This window comes from Mustela putorius, unplaced genomic scaffold (genome assembly GCF_011764305.1).
Source record: "Mustela putorius furo isolate JIRA1106 unplaced genomic scaffold, ASM1176430v1.1 tig00003909_pilon_pilon_pilon, whole genome shotgun sequence".
NCBI classification, from domain to species: Eukaryota; Metazoa; Chordata; class Mammalia; order Carnivora; family Mustelidae; genus Mustela; species Mustela putorius.
The window spans coordinates 42,547,655-42,570,381 of record NW_025422057.1 but is presented as its reverse complement, the minus strand read 5'-3'; the positions used below and the strand labels follow the sequence as shown (position 1 = coordinate 42,570,381).

Sequence of the window (22,727 nt, the reverse complement as noted above, 5' to 3'; positions counted from 1 at the left end):
TGGCAGGCAGAGTCAGAGAGAGAAGCAGGCTCCCTGCAGAGCAAGGAGCCCGATGTGGGACTCGATCCCAGGACGCTGGGATCATGACCTGAGCCAAAGGCAGCTGCCCAACCAACTGAGCCACCCAGGCGTCCCAACTCTTGATAATATTCTGCTGAGGATTTTTACAGGTCTGTGTTTATGAAGGATATTGGCTAAGTTTGTTTTTTGTTTGTTTGTTTGTTTTTGTTTTGTAACGTTATCTGTTTTAGTATTAGGATAATACTGATCTCATAGCAGGAGTTGGGAAGCATTCCCTTCTCTTCAATTTTCTGGAAGACCATATAAAATTGATAATACTTACTTCTCAAATATATAGCAGAATTCAACAGTGAAACCATCTTGCTCTAGAGTTTTCTTTCTCAGAGGTTTTTAACTACATATTTGATTTCTTTATCAGATACAGGGCTGTTCAAATTTCCTATTCTTACAGGTGCTTTAGTAGTTTGTGTCTTTTAAGAAATTTGTTCATTTCATTTTGTTTGTCAAATCTGTTGGCATGAAGTTTTTCACAATATTCTCTTGATATTCTTTTAATGCCTGTAGAATCTGTAGTAATGTCACTTTTCTCATTCCTAATGCTGATAATTTGTGTTTTCTTTCTTTTTTTTATTTTCTTGATCTGTCTGTCTAGACTTTTATCCATTTTATTTTCACAAAGAACCAGCATTTGGTTTCATTTATTTTTCTCTATTGTTTTTCTATTTTCTATATCTTTGCTTTCCACTTTGATCTTCTTTTTTTCTTCTACTCATTTCAAATTTCATTTGCTCTCCTAATTTCTAGCTTCTTAGGTGGAAAGTGAGATAACTGACTGAGACCTTTCTGCCTTTCTAAGAGGCAAAGGAACTTGAAGCCAAATAGCCATCGGTTTTTGTGACTTCTGGTTGCATGACCTCGGTCTAATTAAATAACTATCTGCACCTCAGTTTTCTCAACTGGAAAAGGGGACCACTGTACCTACCTTTCAAAGCTGTTATGATAATTCTCTGAGATCAGATTTGATATCCAAGATCAAATTTTAAACCTAATCCTAGCACAGTACGTGTTCAATATGTACTTCTTCCCTTCCTATCACAAGCAATCATCCCCATCACTTCCTTGCGTGACACCTACAGGCATAGAAGTACCCCAAGCCAAAGATACAGAAATTGATGCAGCCACAAAGTCCAGCAGATCCGACAGATTCATTCACAGATTGCAGAGACTAACTCCCAAGCAGAACCACCTGTTCCTTTGGATTAACTTCAGAGGTACAACCAGAAACGCAGAGATGGCTTTTCCAAGACACCAGGGAGCTTAGTGGGCATCCCAGAGGATAACCAAGAAATGGCATCCCCAGGCCCCTTCCAACTTAACCTTAACATTTGAACCCTCAACTAACAAATCCTCCGAGAACACAGATCCATGTGGGTTGTAGTAGGAAAAATATGATCTGGATCTATAACCTCAGACAAGTTACTTAACCTTCCTGAGACTCAATTTTATCACTGGCAAAATCTGAGACGTGGATTGAATACCTTACCCTAGTTCATGTGCACTACAGAGAATGGACTCAGACAGGCTGCACGAGAGCCCTGAGTGCTAAACCACCATCCAACACTGCTAATTATACTATCCTCCCAGGGTTTTGTGAGATTTAACAAATATATCCCAGGAGCCCAGCACTGAAGTAGGCCAGGAAATGTGAGGTCCCTGGGAGTAGCCAGCGGACGGGGGAGCCCCAGGCAGAACAGGTGATGTTCTTGGCAGCTGCACAGGTGCAGAGAAGCTCTGGAGCCACTCGGGGCTGCCCTAGTTCTAGGAGAGGTATTTATTCGCAGGAAACATGCCGTCTGCTCAGGCTGAGCTGAGCCTGGAGCTGACTTGCACCAGGAATTGGCCATTATTGGTTCATTTCCATATGGCAGCTTCATGGCTAAATTAATTCCAAAAGTGCCCACCACCCACTTCTAAGAGCTTCTCCTTTGCGGCTGCTACGTAAGACATAAAAGTAGAGATGTCAGAGGCCCAGGAAGCACCCTCAGTCCTACTAGTGCCAGGGAAATTAGTCTCAAAAGAAGAGTTCCCAGGCACCTGGGTAGTTCAGTAGGTTAAGACTCTGCCTTCAGCTCAGGTCATGATCTCAGTGTCCTGGGATCGAGCCCCACATCAGGCTCTCTGCTCAGCAGGGACCCTTCTTCCCTTCTTCTCTCTCTGCCTGCCTCTCTGCCTACTTGTGATCTCTGTATGTCAAATAAATAAACAAAATCCTTAAAAAATAAAAAAAAATTAAAAACTAATAAAATATTTTTTTAAAAAGAAGAAGAAGAAGAAGAGTTCTGCCCATAGCTCAATGGTTGGTGATGGCAGGCCTACATGGAAACCAGGGTCTCTAGGCTTTTGCCCTGCCCTGCCCTTTCCATCCTTCACAGGCGGCCATAGGAGGACAGATCCTCAAAGAGCACTGATGAGTGACACATATATACTCAACGTGACACACGTGACAAAATGAATATTAGAGGGAACGTGTGCGGTACCCATCCTCCCAACACACAAACAGGACAGAGAAAAATGGGGCTGTCGCACCCAGAGATACCTCAAGAAAATACTGGTGGGGCCCCCTGGGCAGGAAGGGAACAGAGTACCATGGGAGGGTATTCGAAAGAAAAATTTGGTTTTTATTTTATACGCGCCAGTGTTGTTTATGCTTTTACAAAAATCAGAAAATACGTCTTCTCTTTACCGGAGAAAACTGTTTACCTCTAGGAGCCACTGAGAGCTCATGCTTTGGTGCTTGGGGTGAGGGGAGAGCTTGCAGCTGAGGTCACCTTCCAGGCCCCAGAGAGCTGAGCCAGACCCAGACACGGCCTCAGCTGTGGGGAGGGAGAGAGAAGGGACCTCGGGGGGACAAGAGTACTGGCAGTGAGGCCCCCCACTTGGGACCTCAGCAGGCTGGGCACTGATTTCTCTCTCTCTCTCTCTCTCTCTTTCTCTCTTTCCCTCTTTCCTTTGGCATGAGTGAATCACTGCCCTTCCAAGCTGGCAGTCAGTCCCTCAGGGAGCATCTGATGGCCCCCTCCCCCTCCTTAACCAATCTGCTTCCAATTCCTTTCTTTCTCTCTCTCTCTCTCTCTCACAGTGCACTAAAATTATGACTGTATACACCTCTGACCATGAACCTGCATTAGCTCCAATAGCAGGGTTTCCTCACTTCAGCACTACTGCCAGAAAGTAGTTTTGTTGTGCCAGAAAGTTCTTTGTTGTCAGGGGCTATCCTAGGATGCTAAACATCCTAGGATGTTTAGCAGTATCCTCGGCCCCCACCACTAGCACTCCTCCCCAAACTGTCTCCATGCATAAGCTAATGGTCCACTAAGAACCCCTGCCCTACAAGATAAAGACCAAACTTCTAGCTTTCCAGGCCCATCCTGTTTATCTGTAAGCCTATCTAACTTTGTCTCCCACAACTTCCAGATTCAGACAGTTGATGCTTGTCTATACTCAGACCATTCCCCCCCTGGAGCACCCTTGTCTCCATCTACCCAGATCCCCCCTCGCTGTCAGGGTCCAGCAAGGGTCCTACAGGAAGCCTCCTCGTGATTCAGGCCCTATGCCGCCTATCTTCTTATAGCATAAACTAGACTCTTCATAATTTCTGGTCACCTTCTTGTCCCCACCAAAGCAGATAATAAATACTGGGGAGTGGGACATGTGGTGTGGTACTACGCTGGCTTTCCAGAACAAAATCCCAATGTGTGTAGCACGTGCTGATCTCCATGGTGTAAACACTCACACTTGGCCAACTTCTGCTACCAAAGTGCTGTCACTGGCAAGAGGTAGCCCATGCACACAGGTTTCAGGGCACCACGCATGCCTCCCCACCTCACTGCCCCTGTCCCCACAACACACATGGGGGTCCAAGAAGCCTAGCTGTGTCAAGAGAGGCCTGGCCAGCATCCATGGCCACAGCCTGGCTTTGTGGCCCGGTCTTGTGACCACAGTGGCAGTTCGCTGCAGTTCTGAAGAGGTCCAAGGTGGACCCTTCAGCAGGAAAGCCTCTCCTGCAGTCCTTATCCCCGGTACTAGGCTGCCCCTGGCATACCAGCCCTGTCCCGCAGGTCCGAATGGACCCTCACACACACTTCAATCTCCGCTCCCGAGCAGGCCAGGATAGTCGGAAGTCCAGAGGGAGAATGTGACCTTGAGCTGCCCTGTGCCCTCCAAGGACACTTTGTGCCCATGTGGAATGAGGCAAATTTATTGATCTTTCTCAGTGACTGAGAGTGAGATTCACCTGTGCCTCTGACTCTAATTGCCCCAGGCACCTGAGATGCATGTGTGTGTCCATGCGTGTTTATGTGTGTGCATGTGTGTGTGTGCATGCCTCCAGGTCTCCAGATCTCTGATCCTTTTATTTCTGTTACATCTAACCCATTTCTACAATAAGCATTAGCTCAGTGCCTCCTCCATGCTCCAGCCTCCCGGGGTAGGTCCCTACTCCCACCGGGCAGTCCTGCCTCCAGAACCATCTCTCCCATTTATCCCTTAGCCCTGGGCATCCCGGTACCTTCCTATGGTTGTTAGTCTGGAATGTTTCCACTTCACCCCTGACGACACCTGTCAGGTGATTTCCCATGTTAAACACCCTCATCTGAGGAAGGCTGAGTCGGCTGTGTCTCCCTGACCTAATACGTCCTGTGTAACCTGGACACAAGGAGTCTCGAGGGAATGACAAAGCAAGGAGGTGAGGGACAGACCCTGAAGGCCCCAGGGGCCTCCTGAAGGGATCTGAACTTGACCCTTGAAGAGAGCAGGGAGCCACTATCTGGCTCTAGGCAGAGAAAACGGTAAACTCAGTGACTTTGGTGGCAGAGGGAGGGATGAATGGAGTCTTCCAAAATGGATAACACACAAATGCAGGCACACACACACATGCACACACGCACACACACAGGCTCCCAAGAGACCCCTTTCTCTTTAACACCCTCCAAAAGCAATGTAGATGAATGTGGAAACAACCCAAATGTCCACTGACGGAGGAACGGACAAACAGGAAATAGTGTATACACACAATGGAACTTTGCGTAGCCTTAAAAAGGCAGGAAACCCTGGCACCCACTATGACATGGAGGAAGCCTGAGGACACTGTGCTGTAAGATATGCCAATCCCAGGACCATAAATACTGCTCGATCCCACCTGTGTGACGGCCCCAGAGCAATCACCAACCGGGAAACAGGGGTGGTGGGCTGGGGGTGGGGGTGGGAGCTAGTGTTCTACAAGATGAAAAGAGCATGGCAATGGACAGGGTGATTGATGCTGCCCAATGCTGGGAATGGACTAAACGCCACTGAACTACACACTTATAAATGGCTACCATGTAGGGGCGCCTGGGTGATGCAGTCGGTTCAGTTCAGGTCATGATCCCAGGATCCTGGGATCGCACATCAGGGTCCCCCCTCAATAGAAAGCCTGCTTCTCCCTCTCCCTCTGCCCACCACTCACCTGGCTAATGCCCGCTTTCTCTCTGTCAAATAAATAAATAAAAATCTTTTAAAGTGGCTATAGTGTAACTTTTATATTGTGCATGTTTTACCATGATTTTAAAAATGGGGGGAAAAAGGCAAATTGGGAAGTTCTCAGTGCTGAGAGATGAAGTAGAGACCTAGTGGTGGAAGGCTGGGGGTGGGGAGCACCTTGGTTAACAATGACTTGTCACCCAAAGGCTTGCCCCCATCTGAGGTAGATTAGAGACAAGGACCCTTCCTGCCACAGTGCCCTGGAGGACCCTGGGAGAGGGGAGCAGCCCCTTCTAGCCCAGACCAGCTCTGACAGCCAGACAGCTCCTGATTCCTGTACCATCTCTCCTGACAGGGGCCACTAAGAGGGGGATGGACCCCTCAGCTCACATAACCCTGCCCCAGCCCCCTCTACTACTACTCCTAGAGCTTGGGGTCCCTCCCCATGGAGCACATGTCAGCCTGAACTCGTCAGTACCAGACAGGCGTGATCCCTTCAGAACAGGCCACACCACAGGGACTGTCCCCCCGGCCACTGCCCACCCCCACTGGCTCCATTCCCAAATTATTTCTCAGGATTGCTGCAGCTGACCTCCAAGGGCCCCTGCTTCAGTTCCTCTGGTTCTCTGACTTTGGATTTTGTCCCTGAATTTCTGCCTAATATCACATTTCTCCTCAGCAAGATGGCAGCCAAGAATCTATCTTTCTCCCAGCCATCAAAAAACCAGGGACCAGAACAAGGTCTGTTCTCCTCCAAAAACACTTCTCTTCCTGCCTGCCTTATTTTGGTACCTGGCACCTCACCACTATCCTTCTAGCTTCCTCACTGGAAAGCAGAGTCCCCTGTAACTCAGCAACTCTGCTTTCTAGCAATCCATCCCACAGAAATACACAGACACGCGCACAAAGCTGTAGGCTCGACACGGGGCCACATGCAAGTGCACAGTCTCGAGAAACCACCGAGATGAGGAAACGGAACAATAAACCAATAAACCATCCACCTGGCAGAACGCGAGGAGCACAGCGAGGGAGAACCAAGGGGGGCAGCATGGACGGAAAGCCCCAAAGCACCCCAAATACAAAACCCAGTCCAAAATAATACAGGAAGCATGATCCTGCTTCTGCTTTTGAGAACAATCATGCACGTGAACGTGAATGTCTGCACGTCCATGTGACGTGTCCAGGAAAGTCCTCTCCTTACCTCTGGAGAGGAGGGCAGGGAGAGGGGAGAGGGAGAAGAGGGTGCGTATAATTTTTCCCCTTGCTGTCTATGTCGCTTGCATTTTTTTCATGGGTATTATCACTGACATAATAAACTATTGCAACGAAAAAAATCACAAAGAAAAAGAAAGCAGAGCGGTCTGCCCCTCCACGTTTCCTCTCTACCCTTGGGATTCGCAGCCCCTCCGCTACCTGGCTGGGCTCTCCATGTCGCCGTCCCTGATCCCAGAGATGAGGCTCCAGCCAGGTGTAATTTAGGCCAACCCAGAACACCTCTGCTTTCTCTCAGCCCACGTCCCACACCTGCCCACCCACCCTCACCCCTGCTCACTCCACCCAGACTTAACTCGAACTCCATAAGTCCTCCCAGGCTCTGTCAGGCAGGCAGATCTCACTGCCTGAAATTCAAATCGCCCATATAGCTTGGCCTCCATCACGAGCCTCGTTCCCGCTCAGGGCAAGGGGGCAAAGGCCACACCTGCCTCGCTCACCTCCAGCTCCCCAGGGCCTCACACGGCACCTGACTTTCAATGGGCATCTGTCCAATGGGACCAGACTGACTGGATTCAGAAGGCCACACTCCAAGTAACCTGAAACCCCAGAACAGGCAGCCATAGGTTCATTGATGTCTTCCAAGGCCAGCCTACAGGAAGCTCCATGGGCAGTCTGACTCCTGCTCTTTGGACACTCCTGCACCTCTGAAAATGGGACCCCCCACTCCCCCAGGCCATGAGAGAGCCACCCTCCACCATCAGCAAGCGTTGCTCTGCTGAGAGACAGCCAAACAAAAGCCGCCTCTACATGTGTGTTATTTAACATGAAGCCCGAGCTGCCCTCCCCCATTCCCGTCAAGGGTCTCAATGGCACAGATCAGATTCCTCCGGGGGAATTCTTCGCTGGGCCACCAAAGCCTGGTCCCTCCCAGGAGCCTGCCACCCTGCTTCTCTCTTCTCTAGGACTCGAGGATCCTACAATCTGTGGCTTCTTCCCCTCCGGGCTGCCAGCGGAATGTGATTACGGTGGTCCCTGCCACCCTCCCAGCCAGCACAGCCGCGGTGGCCTTGCCTTGACTTTCTAACTGCCACTTTCTCTACCTCAGCATCTGGGGGCCTCATTAGAAGCCTCTGCAAACCCGCTCTGCATGTGAGCAGGAAATAAACAAACAAATAAGCAAGCGGGCAGACAAGGCAAGCAGAAACAATTAAACCGAAAATCGAACGACAGCACGCAGGCCCACGTGGGGAAGGGTCTAGGGTAGCATGGAGGCCCTCACGGGCACTCCATCCAGCCCCTTGGAAGGTGACTTCCAGCCAGGAACTGGATAAACACGGGCCTCGAGAGGAGATGTCCTGCTATCCACAAGGAAACAGCACGGCAGGTGTGACCCTTAGCTTCTCGTCCTGCGTGGCCCTGTCACCACCCCCAGAGCCTCCAGTGGGAAACACGGGGTCGGCAGCTGCCACCAGAACCAAGACTCCCAGGCTTCTGCCCACAATGGAGAGCTGGCAGCACAACGCAATGTCATCTTCATCTCTGCTCCAGGCAGAGGCCGCGAGAGAGGCCAGCACACCCTGCTCTGTCCTGGGTCCCAGGGAGGAGCAGGAAAAGTGAGAAGTGGTCTAGAGCCAGAGGGAGTTCGATCCCTCAGATCCAGCATTTCATTCCAACCTCCCCAGAAGCCTCTGAGGTAAGCATCTTTATGATGCCCTCTACCGAAGGGAGAAAACTAAGGACGTAAAAGGTTTGTCAGTGTGCCCAGAGATAAGCGAGAAGAAGGCTGAGGCAGGAAGAATGGCCAAGTCCTCCAGCAGGCTCACCCCCAAAACCACCACAGCCACTCCTGCCTTCACTGTGATACGAACACGCGCTCCTCCTGGGAAACTGCAGGGAGAACTCTGGCGTGAATGGAGCCTGTCTGAACTCTCCTCAGGCCCTGGGCGCTGGTTACAGAGGCTCTCTCTACACACTCGCCGAGGAGGAATGTGCTAGCAGAAACTCGGGGGGCTGCACACACAGGTTCGCTGCTGGAAAGGGGATCTTTGACTTCGTACGTCTCTGAAATCCGTAGAAATGATGATCACTGGTGTAACTAGAATCTTATACAGGCTTCCAGTTATGGAACGAGTAAGTCATGAGGAGCACAGGGAATATAGCCAGTAGAATTCTGACAGTGTTGTACATGACAGATAGGAGACACTCCGGCAAACACAGTATAACATACAGAGTTGTCCAATCACTCTGTCTCACACCTGAAATGAATGCAATGTTGTGAATCAATGATAAGTCAATTAAAAAATAAAACCCAAAGAAACAAAAGCTTCCTAGAAGAATAAAGGGGCAATGAAATCCCCCCAAATACAGCTTCTTTCATTCGCTCACTCGTTGAATATTTATTGAACACCTACTATGTCCCAGGTGCCATTCTAAATGCTGGGTATGCAGCATCGGGCAACAAAACAGACAAAATCCCTGCCTATGTGGAACTCATATTCTCACTGGGGAAAGACAACACACAAAAAAATAAATAAGCAGCAGTGAATTTAATGAAAACAAATAAGGCAGGAAGGAGAAAGGGGTACCAAGAGGAAAAGGAGTGCTATCTTCAAAAGAGTGGGGGAGGGAAGGCAGACGGGGTTGAAGCCAGGCTCTGCAGGTGAAGAAGCAGCCTGCAGACATCTAATGTGTCTGTGGGAGGAGGGTCCCAGCAGAGGAAACAGCCAGCACAAAGGTCCTGAGGCCAGATGTACCTGGCATGTTCGAATAGTAGCAAGGAACTGGTAGGGGAATCAATGGGTGTGGAGAGCAAGTGCCCCTGACAGGGGGCAGGCCTGAAGGCCACTGTAAAGGCAGTAGCTGTTATTCCAGCACAAAATGGAAAGCCCTGGTGACCACAGTGGACCTTTGGATTGACATCTGAGGTTCCCTCAGGACACTTCACAGGGGAATTCCTTAGGGTGCTCCACCCAGCACCCTCCTGCCTCCTGAGACCCCCAAGGGGAAGGCTGTTCCGAAGCCTGTCTCAGAGATCCTCTCTGGACACAAGCCATGTAAGACCCACAGGCCTTTCTCCTACAGAGCCCCGCCATGGCCTCCACCCAGCCAGGTCAGTGCTGAGCACCAGGCAAGAGAAACCCACTTCCCAGGCCAGCAAAAAGGACTTCTTCAGAGCTGGATAGGCTCCGTTGAGACCCCCTTGCAAAGGAAAAAGAAAACTTTTAAAGCAGAAGGTCCTTGCCCCACTATAGTATGCTGAGTGAGTGCCTAAGGCCAGGCTCGTCCACCAGCCCGGGAGGGAGGTGCTACTCTGTGCATCCTGGAGACAGGAAAACCAAAGCTCCAAAGAGTACACGGCTCACCTGGGATGCAGCAAGCAGTGCAACGGGGACTTGAACCTAGCTCTTCCTGACACGGAGGCCTGCGTTCATAACGACCAATGCCACTTCCCAAGGAGGTGCGAGCCATCATTTAGCAAGGGATGTAAAGCCTTCTCCAGCCAGCGAGCAGATGGTCAGGGCTCTCAGCCCTACTGGAGATGGCTTTGGCCCGAATGCCCGCCACGGCTGCCAAAGGGCTTCCCGGTCTCACCCTGCCATTCCCCTGCCATCCATGCCTCCCTGTCCCACTCCCTCTCTCCCAGTCAGCCACAGGGACCCTCTGGGTCCCCGTGAACCCTTTTAAGGAACAGAGAGGCAGCTAGAGGGAAGCTGCGCACAGGCCCCAGGGCTAAAGTGACCCGGCCCAGGGACAGGTGACCTACAGTTCTCTCTTTTTCAAAACCAATGCTGCTTTCCTGGACAGCGTCCCGCACCTCCGCCAGGCTCTGCGGCACACGTCTGTCAAACCATCAAAGAGCACACAGCAGATGAGTGTATTTTATTGCCTGCCACTTACACCTCAATATAGTTCATTACCAAGAAATGAAGGCACTCTCTTGATGTGGCTCCTAATAGGAAACAGGCAAGCTCTTCCTGACAGAAGGGCAGGAGATGGTTCTGTTGAGACCCAGTAGAGGACACAGGATCTCATTTCACTAAGGAAGCGGGGAGGGATCCAATCTGAGCCAACGGCCTTCCCAGATATTGGGGCCACATGACATGGTGCCCTCCCTGAAATCCTGGTATTTAACAACAAAACCTGTTCCCTCTTTTATGCTGGGGACAATGGGCTCAGGGAAAGCAGAGAATCAGGGTCAGCTGGAGAGGGATGGCCATGGGGACCTATCTGTCTTCAAGGGGACACAGTCGCATGTGTGGGAGAGGAAAGCACAGATCTGCTGAGTTCTTGCTGTGGCCAAGCTGACGGGTCCCAGCTGCACAAGGGGAAAGATGTGGGGGCCAGTGCAGCCTTGCCTTCCCGTCCCTTATCCAGGCCTGTATCGGGCATCTCCTCCCCATCTCCGCACTCCGGAATCCGGTGGAGGGCTGAGGGAAACTCAGGGTTAATGAACTTTAATCTTCTAGGGAATGCTACAATTAACATGCCCCAAAGTATAGTTGCTTTGTAATTAGATGGAAGAACAAAACCTCAAACACTCGTCCTACTAAAGTTATTGTCGAACTTCTTGGTAGGTTTCCTAGCAATTAAACTCACTTACTCATCTCATCTAGAAAAAGCATTTATTACTTCGATTTAAGCTAATGCCATAATGATACGATGTGTGTTATTAATGAGATTCTCCCCAGTGCAGTTCAGTCATCTGGCCTGCTTTGCCAGGGGCCGGAAAGAAGACGTTGTTGGCGCGGAGCGTTAAAATAGCATTTGGTCCAAATGATTGTGTCTTCTGGGAAGTTTCACATCGGGAAGACGCGGGGGTAAGGTCCAATGGCTGATGGAGGTTTGCCATGGGAACCAGTCAGGCCATCTGACTGAGGTGTGATGACTCACAAGAGCCACCTGGGACCACGCAGTGAGTGTCCCCTGCAGGCGAGACAGCTGACCCCCAAACTCCATATCCCCACATACCAAGAACAGAACCCAAATGTGATCCAGGTCTCAGAACAAGCCACAGCAGAGATCACCAGCTCAGAGGCCAAGAGACAACAGGCAGCAATGGGGCCAGAGCTGGCTACAATTCCTGAGGAATTAAGTCTGACCCAGCACTTAGCAGGTATCAGCAAATTTAATCCACACACTGACCCTATCAGGCAGGGATCATTATTTTATCCCCATTTGACACACGAAGAGAGGACTGCTCAACAAGGTAGAGTGATATGCCCCCTGTCACACAGCTAGAGAGGAAGAGCCAGGATCCAGCCCAGGCAGACTGCCCCCAAACCTAGACCCCGAAGTACTACACTCAAGGTCATCCTGAGCCAGAGTAGAGGAGCAGACAGCTGAACCTCTTGTGGACCCACACACAGTCCTACCAGGGAGGAATGCTGACCACCACCACTCCTGGTTCCCACACCAGACTTCTTATGATCACACAGATCACTCGCTGTGGGCCAGGGCCTCTGCTGCGTACTTATTTGTATAGTTTATGAATTCCTATCCCAGTTCCAGAGATGGGACCAGAAGCTCTGAGAAGTCACCATGGGCTGTAAGAAGGAGGCAGGGGGAGCAACTTCCTTTTTTATTTCCTTATTTTTTATTTCCTTATTTTTTGCACTTGGTACAAAACTCAAAAGGTCTTTTTTTTTTTTTTAATGCAGTGAAAAATGCATCCGTGTTTGTCCCGAGTCATTGTGTTTCTCTCCCTAAAACAGCATTTCCTTATACCAACTGTGTATGTTCTCAAACACACACACACACACACACACACACGCTTGCCTTGACACAGAGCAACACTCCACATCCCGGTTCTCAACTTTGCTTTTGTCAACTAACAGTTCCAAGTGTTGGAACTACTCCCTCTGAGTACATAAAGAACAGGTTGTAAATTACATATATATATCATAATATATTAACCAATTTGCTGAAGATGGGCATTTAGGTTGTTGGCCATTTCTGCTGTTGCCAACAATGCTACAATAAATCTTTGTGTATTAAGAAGAGAGTCTACCTGCAGTGTTCCCCTTGAGGACCCAGAGGCAGTGGGTGAGCAGAGCTGTGTCATGAGCTTCGGAATTCAGACCTGGCCGGCCCCCATTCTTTGGCCATCTGACCTAGAGGAAACCTCTGTACCTCTCTGAGCCTGCTCCCACGCCTGTAAAACAGGAATAGTACCAGCGCACCAGGAAGAACTACCATGAGATGCTGTGAGATGCTGTCCCTGACATGGGACACTATGGTTAGCCCAGAGCAAGGACTGACAAGGCATGAGCTGTTTCTCACTGACACCTCAGTCACCTGGGAAGTTCAAGTTCTGCCTTTGGCCTGAACTCCAGGCCTTGGGCTTATCCTCAGTCAGATCCCATTTCCTCTCCGTGCAGTACTCCTTCCCTTTTATAAGCAGCCAGTGAGCCTGGACATAGGCAGCTCCTCAGTGAGCCTCTCAGGCCTGCCAGACCTACAATCCAGCCTCACTCCTGGCCAGGCCCCATAATCCAACCATATGATCTTTCTCTTCTCCACTGCCCCCAGGCCTCCCAGCATACTCTTTTCTCTGCCTGGGACACTCTCCTGCCCTCCTCCCCCCTTGCCCTTTGCTTTCCTAACTTGTAATAGTCCTCATTCAGGTCCTTGTCACCTCCTCCAGGAAGCTTTCCCTAACTACCTTGCCACAGGCTATGGAATGCCCACCAAGAACAAGACTGGCTCAAAGCCCATAGCAGAGTCATGGGAGGAATGTCAGGCCACAGCTTTAGGGAGAGAGGTGGTCTACCATCAGGAGCTGTGCATGTCCAGTGCTAGGACCTAGCTGTGGATACCCAGCCTGTAGGGGAACATCTGCCCTCAGTACAGAGAGTGAAGTTTGGGCCAGAGAATATGACATTTGTGTGGGGAAGGACTTCTTAAATGATATGAAAAAGAGCTACCATATAAAAGATGAATAAATCTGACAACAATATAGTATAGAACGTCTGTGCATTAAGGCAGACTGAAAAAAGCTATCAGGCACACTTAAAAAAAGAAAAGCCTCAATTTTGAAATGGGCAAAAATTTAAAATGGTAAATAGGCATTTCATAGAAAATAAAAATACCCCATAAAGATACAAAAAGGCACTCAACTTCATCTGCTATCAAGAAAATGTAAAAATCATAGCAAGATACCACTTCACATGAAAATCTTAAAAGTGAAAAGACTACCAGGTGTTAGTGAGGTTGCAGTATGTTACAGATGACAGTATAAATAGGAAAAATGTTCTAGAAAACAATCTGGAATAACCTACTAAAGTGAAACATGCCAGACCAAATACTCCAGCAATTCTGCTCCTCAGGATAGACCCCAAAAAAACTCTTGCACATATGAACTGGAGCAGTCACGGTGGAAAACAGGACAGAAGACCCTCAAAAAGTTAAAAATCGAACTACCATAGGGCACCTGGGTGGCTCAGTTGGCTGGGCATGTGACTCTTGATCTCAGCTCAGGTCTTAATCTTGGAGTCATGAGTTCACTGGGTACAGATTCCACTTTTTAAAGAAAAAAAAAAAGCAACTATCCCAGACCTAGTAGTCACACAACTGAGTATTTACCCAAAGAATATAAAAACACTAATTTAAAAGGATACATGTGGGGCGCCTGGGTGGCTCAGTGGGTTAAGCCGCTGCCTTCGGCTCGGGTCATGATCTCAGGGTCCTGGGATCGAGTCCCACATCGGGCTCTCTGCTCGGCGGGGGGCCTGCTTCCCTTCCTCTCTCTCTGTGATCTCTTCCCTTCCTCTCTCCTACTGTGATCTCTCTCTGTCAAATAAATAAATAAAATCTTTTAAAAATAAATAAATAAATAAATAAAAGGAGACATGCAACTCTATGTTCAATGCAGCATTATTTACAATAGCCAAGATATGGAAGCAACCCATACATCCATCCATTGATGAATGGATAAAGATGTAGTATATACATATAATGGAATATTACTCAGCCATAAAAAAAATGAAATCTTGCTGTTTGCAACAACATGGATGGAGCCACAGAATATAATGCAAAGTAAAACAAGTCAGTCAGAGAAAGACAAATACCACAGGATTTCACTCATGTGTGGGATTTAAGAAACAAAACAAATGAGCAAAGGGGAAAAAAGGAAAGAGACAAGCCAAGAAATAGACTTTTTTTTTTTTTTCAGAGAGATACGGAGAGAGAGAGCATGAGCAGGAGGGTAGGGGGGGTAGAGCCAAAAGGAGAAGTAGGCTCCCTGCTGAGCACCTAGCCTTACGTGGGGCTTGATCCAAGAACCCTGGGATCATGACCTGCACTGGAGGCAGATGCTCAACCGACTGAGCCACCCAGGCGCCCCAAGAAACATACTTTTCACTAGAGAGAACAAACTGCTGGTTACTGGAGAGGAGGTAGGAGAGAGGGGAGGGGTGAAGTAGGTGATGGGGATTAAGGAGCGCACTTGTCATGAGAAGCACCAGGTGATCAGAACAAAAACGTGAAAGAAAGAAAAAAAAGAGAGAGAGAGAGAGAAAGAAAGAAAGAAAGAAAAAGAAAATTTGAGGAACTTTAAACTTTAAAAAAGAAATTAAAATGTTCCTAAGTTTTAGGGGCACCTGGGTGGCTCAGTGGGTTAAGCCTCTACCTTCCGCTCAGGTCATGATCTCAGGGTCCTGGGATGGAGCCCTGCATCGGGCTCTCTGCTCAGCAGGGAGCCTGCTTCCCCCTCTCTCTCTCTGCCTGCCTCTCTGCCTACTTGTGATCTCTCTCTCTCTGTCAAGTAAATAAATTTTTTAAAAACCTTAAAACAATGTTCATAAGTTTAAAAAAAAAGTCTTGAACACAAACCTCAGAAGACAAATACAAGAATGTTCTAGTGAGCATTATTTATAATACCAAAAACCTAGAAATAACCCAAATACCCATAACACTAAAACAGATAATAAATCAGATGATGCTACACAATCATAAAAAATGACTGCTAACACACCCTGCATCAGATGCATGGATCTCAAAAACCTAATTCTGAGTGAAAGAAGCAGTCACGAAAGTGCACAGAAGTGTGACCCCCCTATGTTTAAGGTTCACTAACAGGCCAAACTGCGTGCTCTGTCTGGCAGGGTACGTGCCTGAGTGACAAGCCAGCAAGGAGAGCAAGGACTGGGATCCTACGCCGTCAGGATCATGGTCACATCCCCTCAGTACGGGAGGAGGTAAGAACAATGGGCCGCACAGGGCTGCTTTGTATCTCTTTAAACTAGTATGAGTTCACAGGAGTTTATCTTCTTATCATTCTTTTAATTTGACATCTACATTATTATCATGTTTGACTTTTAATTATTTTAATAGTTTAAAAACCAGCACACATAGATAATAGCTACTCATGCAGATCCTGACCCATCTCCGGCCTGCAGGCTGGCCCAGGAGTCCACGGCAAACCACTGCACCCTGGGGGATACAGTGGAGAAAAGAGTCCTGGGGTCCCGTCTTCACACCCCAGCCCTGGGCAGCCTTAGCCAACTTCCTGTTCCTTCATCTATAATAAAGAAACGTTGTCATTGTACGTGGTGGGGACTCTGAATATTTGTTGAATGAATGAGTCAGTGATTTCTAAGATTCCTTCCCGACTACCGCCCTCATTCCAGTGTACTCACTAGGGAGAAATTGTGGCTGTAGCTTCTGGCACCCAACTCCCCCAACACACAAATGAATATCCCAGAATTTGAAGTGGCACGTCAGAAAGTTCTCTGTTCTGTTCGATCCAAACTTTTGGTATTTTCATGTTACAGATTTTTCTCTCCCAAATGTCAGCTTCTCTTCTATTTTCCCTTTTGCTGTCACAACAAGCATACAAGTAATTTCGATGGAATTTTACCAAATGGCACATCTTACATTTTGTAAACTGTATACACGCAAACTCCTCTCGCACCCCTCTGCCAAGTTCTGTCTCGGGGCCCAGTGATTCGGCTTCTTCGACCCTCGACTCCTGACTCCAATGCCCAGTCCTCAGGTTCCACCAAAGGCAGGTCATTCCTGGGTTGAGAAGGAAGCTGAAGGGCCAGCAGGGAAGCATCAGGACTCCGCCAGCAAGGGAGGGACTTCCCATGTGACATTCACTCACGTCCTGAGCATACCAGCCTTGGGATGCCAAGTCCATTCCAAAGCACTCTTCCCTCCTTCTTGGCATCAACTCTGCCTGGCTGGGGACAGGGAGAAGAAGCTGGAGCATCGCAAGCCCCAGATTACAGAAATAGGATGGTGCCTTGGCAGAGCACATGGGCATTCAGGTCAAAAAGAACCTCTCCGGGCCTCATGTACGTTACCTGTCAAACGCCAACAATAATCCCACCTCAGAGAGTCACAGAATGGCTTTAACATATATATACATATAATATACATTTAATATATGTAAAGATACTTGTAGATCAGCATCAAAAAAAAAAAAGTCATCATATCCCCAAACCCTTTTTGTTTGACTTTGGAAGGAATAAAACAGTCTTTACACTCAATTTGCTTTTTAATTGGGCTCATCTGCAGCTCATGGTGCAGAGGTGGGGTGGAGGAGGGGCCCTGAGGAGTTCTGGAGGCACCATTTGTCTCGGGCATTTCAGCAGCCTGAGTCTACCCACTGCTCTCAGACAGGCCAATGCCAGCCATGCTGAGAAGACACCCACCCCCCTCCTCGGGGGGCTGCATGTACCGCAGCAAAGAGCACATGACCTTCCACCACCTTGCCCCACCTAACACAAGGCAGGGGGCAAAACAGGCCAAAACCAGACATGCACGAGGAGCATAGCCAGTACAAGTGGTGGGAGTCCAAGTGGTTAAAGTCTACAGAGACTAGCTTGGAGCTTAGCCTTGCAGGCTGTCAGATCAGGGAACTGATGTCCAGGGCCCACAAAGATAGGAGGTCTGGCACAGAATCCGATGAAAGAGCTTTGGCCTCCAGAAAGCCTCAAGCCAAACGGATCAGCACCAAAGACAGCGACACTCCAATATATAGCAGTGCCCAGGTATTCCATTAACCCCCAGCACCCACAGCAGAATCAGCAAACACGTCAGGCTGCCACCAGCCCCTCCCCTGTAACACGGAAACTTCACAGAGCAACTATGGCATTTTCTGTTGCTGAGCCAATACAGCCTCGGCATCCCTCTCAACACAGCATTCGAGGTCCTACCAGTTGCCTGTCTGCTAGAGGAAAGCTATCAGTCACCCTATGTCTTTTTGGAATCACTGATAAAGTCCAGGCCGGTTGAAAACTAACTTCAAGGAGCACCTGGGTTTCTCAGTCAATTAAGTGTCTGCTTTCAGTTCCGGTCATGTTCCTGGGGGTTCCTGGGATTGAACCCGTCCTCACACTCCCTGCTCAGTGGGGATCTTGCTTCCCACTCTCCCTCTGCCCCTCCCCCTGCTCATGCTCACTCTCCCATGCTCTCTCTCTCTCCTTCTCAAATAAATAAATAAAATCCTTAAGAAAGAGAGAGAGAGAGAGAACTAAGCTCAACCCCACCAAAGGTAGCCAAAGCATCCATGTCAGAAAAGGGGGAACACCTTTTGGTTTGACTGGAGGTTCTGGGTCAGAGAGGAGAGGAAAGGGGCAGGGCAATATATCTGCAGAATGAAACATCCTAGCCCACCTCGCCGACCTCAGAGGTGAGACTATCGGGTGCCTTGTCTTTCTTCCCATTCTTCCTTTGTCTTATGTGAAAATTGTCTGAAAACCCCATATCCTCATAAGTGGACTCATTCACACAGTGACAACTTCTTGGGCCCTTCTCCGTGCAAGGGACGGTGCTAAGCAGCAGGCACACAGCAGTGAACAGTAAGTGGCCCACTCTCCTGGAGCTTGTAGCCTGGTGTGACAGTCAGTGCTCGGCAGCAATCAGCCCTCATGAGTGGGTCAGGACAAGCTGAGAGCAGGCTGAGCGGGGGGAGAAGTGTGTTTGTGAGAGCAGCTCCCAGGAAAAAAGGGAAGCTTCAGACAGATAAAGATCGGGGCTCCTCTCCTCAGGGTCTTGATCCTCGAGCTGACTTAGGGTAAGGGGTATAATAATACAAAAACACATAGTGTGAGCAAGTGCCATCAGGCGTCATTCATCAGGTACAAGAATTACAGGAGCCCAGGCAGGGTGGGCAGGCCACAGAGCTGCTACCTGCCCTCCTGTGGCTAGAGTTCCCCCCTCCCAGGCCTTGGGGAGAACCAAGGCTTGAAGAACTTCTATGGACCACAGCGCAAGGAGAGCAAAGACATCTGAAGAAGGGAGCCGGAGGGCATGCAGACCCAGTCCCACAGCACCCAGCCCCGGCGGTGTCCACCGGCTAGCCACAGAACACACCGGATGCTCAGGTTGAAACATCGGTAGAAGAGATTCTCAGAGAAGGCCGAGGCACTGAGAGGTGCCCTGTGAGCTCCTCCAGCACCCCCCACCACACCCCGCACAGCGCCAGGGATTGAATGCAGGTGGGAAGGAGAGGCCAGGTGCCGGCCAATCTCTAGTTCAAGTGCTTGGAGCCTCGGGTCACCCTTGTCTCTATCACCACCTCATCTTCATTTCGGCCCAGTGACTGTTTGCTCTTCCAATTCCTTCTGGAAGACTCCAAACAGCATATCTGCTCAAGAGCGGAGGACAACATTCCAGTCTTAGAGCAGCAGAATATTTAGGCAAATGCAAACATATGCTGGCTTCTCTTCCTAGTTACATTCTTGGCAAAGGAATGATTTCACCAAGAGACGAGGCAAGACTTTTGAGGGCCCACCCATGGCACCCTGGCCCCAGCCACTGGGCCGCCGACCCTTACCAGCACCCCTCCACCCTTTAAAGACATGTAACGGGAGTGGCGGTGGCTATGTAAAGAGGGCACAGGGATCCTGCTGAGGGCACTGCCGTGTGTCCCGACTCCGGCCACAAGAATGTACCCATGATAAAGCTGCACAGATGTGAACACGCACACTCAAGTGTCCGCAAACCAGAGAAGTGTGGAAAGGTCTCGGGATTGCACCAACGTCAAGTCCTCCTTGTAGTATCATGTGAGTTACACCACATACTGCCCACCGCGAACCTGGGTGATGTGTGCGCGGGATCTCTCTGGACCATTTCTCATAACTGCACAGGAATCTCAGTTATCTCAACATTAAAAGTCTTTTTTATAAAAACACACAACATGGAAACCATTTCATCTTGGGACTAGGACTGGCCTTTCACAGGACAGCCATAAGAACACCTAAAACGAGTTCTCCAAAGCCCATTTTTTTTTTGTGCATTTTTAACCAACAAATTTTATTTTTTTTCTTCTGGGAGGTCTTCAGAAAAGCTGTGTCCAACCATACCCCCATGATCCCAGACTGGTCCCATGACCCTGGAGGTTCCCCACCCCTGCCCTCTGCCCCCGCCTGAGACCCTGACACTGAGGGGAGACCAGGGAGCTGGGAGGGTCAGGTGACTGTCCAGCATGAGGGACGGTCTTTGAAGAGGGGTCTTCTGAAAGGACCGTGCTGGCCAGCCTCCGCCGCTACCTACGTGCAGCCCTTTGGATCCCTGCCAGCAGTTTATTAATATTTTATTGAAAACTCTAAGATGATTCAAACTTTAGCTATCATGATAAGGTGTTGTCGCTAGGCAACATTCGTGCCTGTCTACAGATCTGCTTTTGCAGCTCTCCCCCCATTTGCAAGCTCAAGGCTGGGCCGAACCAACCCCAAGACCCACTCCACCCAGACCACCCACCACCGTGTACACCCAGCCCACCCTGAAGCTCTTGGCTGTCATAGCAGCGGCCTGGCTCGAGGGTCTCCCAGAGCCCAAGGTGCCTCCCAGGAGCCGCAGAGCAAACCCCGGCCGGCCCCCAACTCACCATACTCGCTGTCATAGAACATGACAAACTTCTGCCAGCGCAGCTCTGTCACCAGCCTGAGCATGACGTCGTTGAGGCGCACAGGCGGTCTGGAGGCCAGCGTGTAGGCCTCCCCATCGGGGCTGGGGTTCAGGTGGCAGGCAGTGCGCGGAGACCCTCCAGGGTTGCGCTGGACAAAGAGGTGTGGGATGTGCATTGCATCTGTGAGGGACTGCAGGGCGTTGGCAGACGCACAGCCGGTGGACGTGACCAAGGCCAGAATCCCCTGGGTCATGAGGTCACAGGCTGGGGAGAGAGGGGAGAGAGAGGGAGAGGTCAGCCTGGAGACAAAGCCGCACTGACTTTGATCCGCAGGGCCCAGGCCTAGCAGCTCGCGCCCAGGGGGACCCCCAGGAAATGCTGCCTCCCTCCAGAGACTGGGAACCACCCCGGGCAAGGCCAGCAGCTCTCACATGCGGAGTCCTACTAAGACTTTCAGGGCTCCTGCCAGCTAGATGTTCTTACACCCATTCCGCAGCTGAGTAAAAGGAGTAAATGGAGGTCAGGAGAAGGCAAAATCATTTGCTGTGGGCTACTCAAGGAGGGATGGCAGGACAAGAATCCAACCCACATCTGCTTTGAGACACCCGTCACAGCAGCTCCATTAGCCATTCTGTTTCCCACCCGGGTTGTGAGCCCTTTAAGAGCCAAGAACACATTTTGTTGATCTGTGTATCTCGGAGGCCAAGACATGGGCCATGAATATACTGTGTGCTTCATGATTATTGGCTGAACCGAACTGGTTGGGGCTGAAGGGAATGAATTACATTAGAAAGTCAGGGAGACACTTACCCCAGAGGACTCAGGTTGCAGGCAAAAAACAAAAAAAGAAAAGAAAAAGAAAGAAAGAAAGAAAGAAATGCTAGGTCTTCTGGCCAAGTCCACTTGATTTATATCATAAAATACGGGGTCAAACCCCAGATGAAGCAGGTGCTTCCAGAAGCCCAGGATTATTCAAAAGCTGATAATCACAAAGGAAGACGCTGCTAGGCAGAGGGAGAGCCGGAGGGACGGAGGCGCCAGCAGCCTGGGCCAGGACCGCGGCACGGCACGGCACGGCTCATCTTCACGAGTCACCCAGGAACCGCAAGGGACGCCCCTTTCAGCCACACACTTGCATCTTTTGGGGACATCAGACCAATTAATAGAAAGATGCCCATCCCGACACCGCAACCCACTGCACCAGTTTGGAAGCAAACATTTATTAATAAGGCTTATGTGACGGAGGAATGTGGGAAAGCAGATGCAACTTCAAAACACAGCCTGTGAATGTCAGCAGGCCATCTGCTGCAGACGCCAGACTTCTCAACAACTTTGACAATGCGCTTGTTGCGATGGACGGCCTTTGGGTTTATGTAACGTCTCCGACGAGGCTGAGAGAAGGAGACCAGCAGCAGGGAAACAAGTCCAAGGGGAAGGAAGCAGGGGCGGGGGGAGGAGACGCCAATGCGTCTTGAACCTTCACACTCACTCCTCAAGACTCCACATCATCAGTCTGGCTAAGGACCTCCCATCTCAAGCTCCCCCTGCACCCTGTACTTCCCCCATCCCGGCACAATGCATGGCTGGTGTAACTGTCTGTCTCCCATACTGGACCACAAACTCCAGGCGGCCATGGGCTACGCCTGTCCTGCTCACCATCCTTCCCTACACACAATCCATTCCCCAGCAGAGACCAGTGCAAGAATACAGTAAGCCTTAACATTTTCACGCCCTCGGGTCAATAATTCTACTCTAGGCACTATCCAAAGTATAGGAATGGCTTGAGAGCCCCAAACACTCAGAGGACATTGATCCATACTCTCAAAATATCTCTCACAATCAAAAAGATGCAAATAGGGGAGTGGTTAGGAAAAATGCTCCATTTGTTGAAAGCATACATAGCCTTTAAAATTACTTATGAAAATAATACAGTAACATGGGAAAGCGCTTGTCATAAAAAAGTTATGTGAAAGTAATACAAAATTGTATGTATTTTATTGTATCAATTAAATAAAATAACACACATGAAAGAAAGACCTGAAGAGAATATTGCAAAATGCTCAAAGTGACTGCATTTTAGAAGAGGCCTGAACTGATTTTCCGTCTTTTCTCTATTTTG

The 22,727-nt window shown here is 49.5% G+C and overlaps 1 protein-coding gene across 2 annotated transcripts in view; it reads right to left on the bottom strand.

Annotated features, from left to right (window-relative positions):
• Positions 1 to 22,727, bottom strand: part of GRID1 (glutamate ionotropic receptor delta type subunit 1) — a 685,082-nt gene that overhangs the window by 513,381 nt on the left and 148,974 nt on the right. For both annotated transcript variants that reach the window (XM_004765778.3, XM_004765776.3), the window contains exon 3: positions 20,588 to 20,872. In XM_004765778.3, coding sequence (XP_004765835.1) covers positions 20,588 to 20,872 — 285 coding nt within the window. The remainder of the gene's footprint in view (positions 1 to 20,587; positions 20,873 to 22,727) is intronic.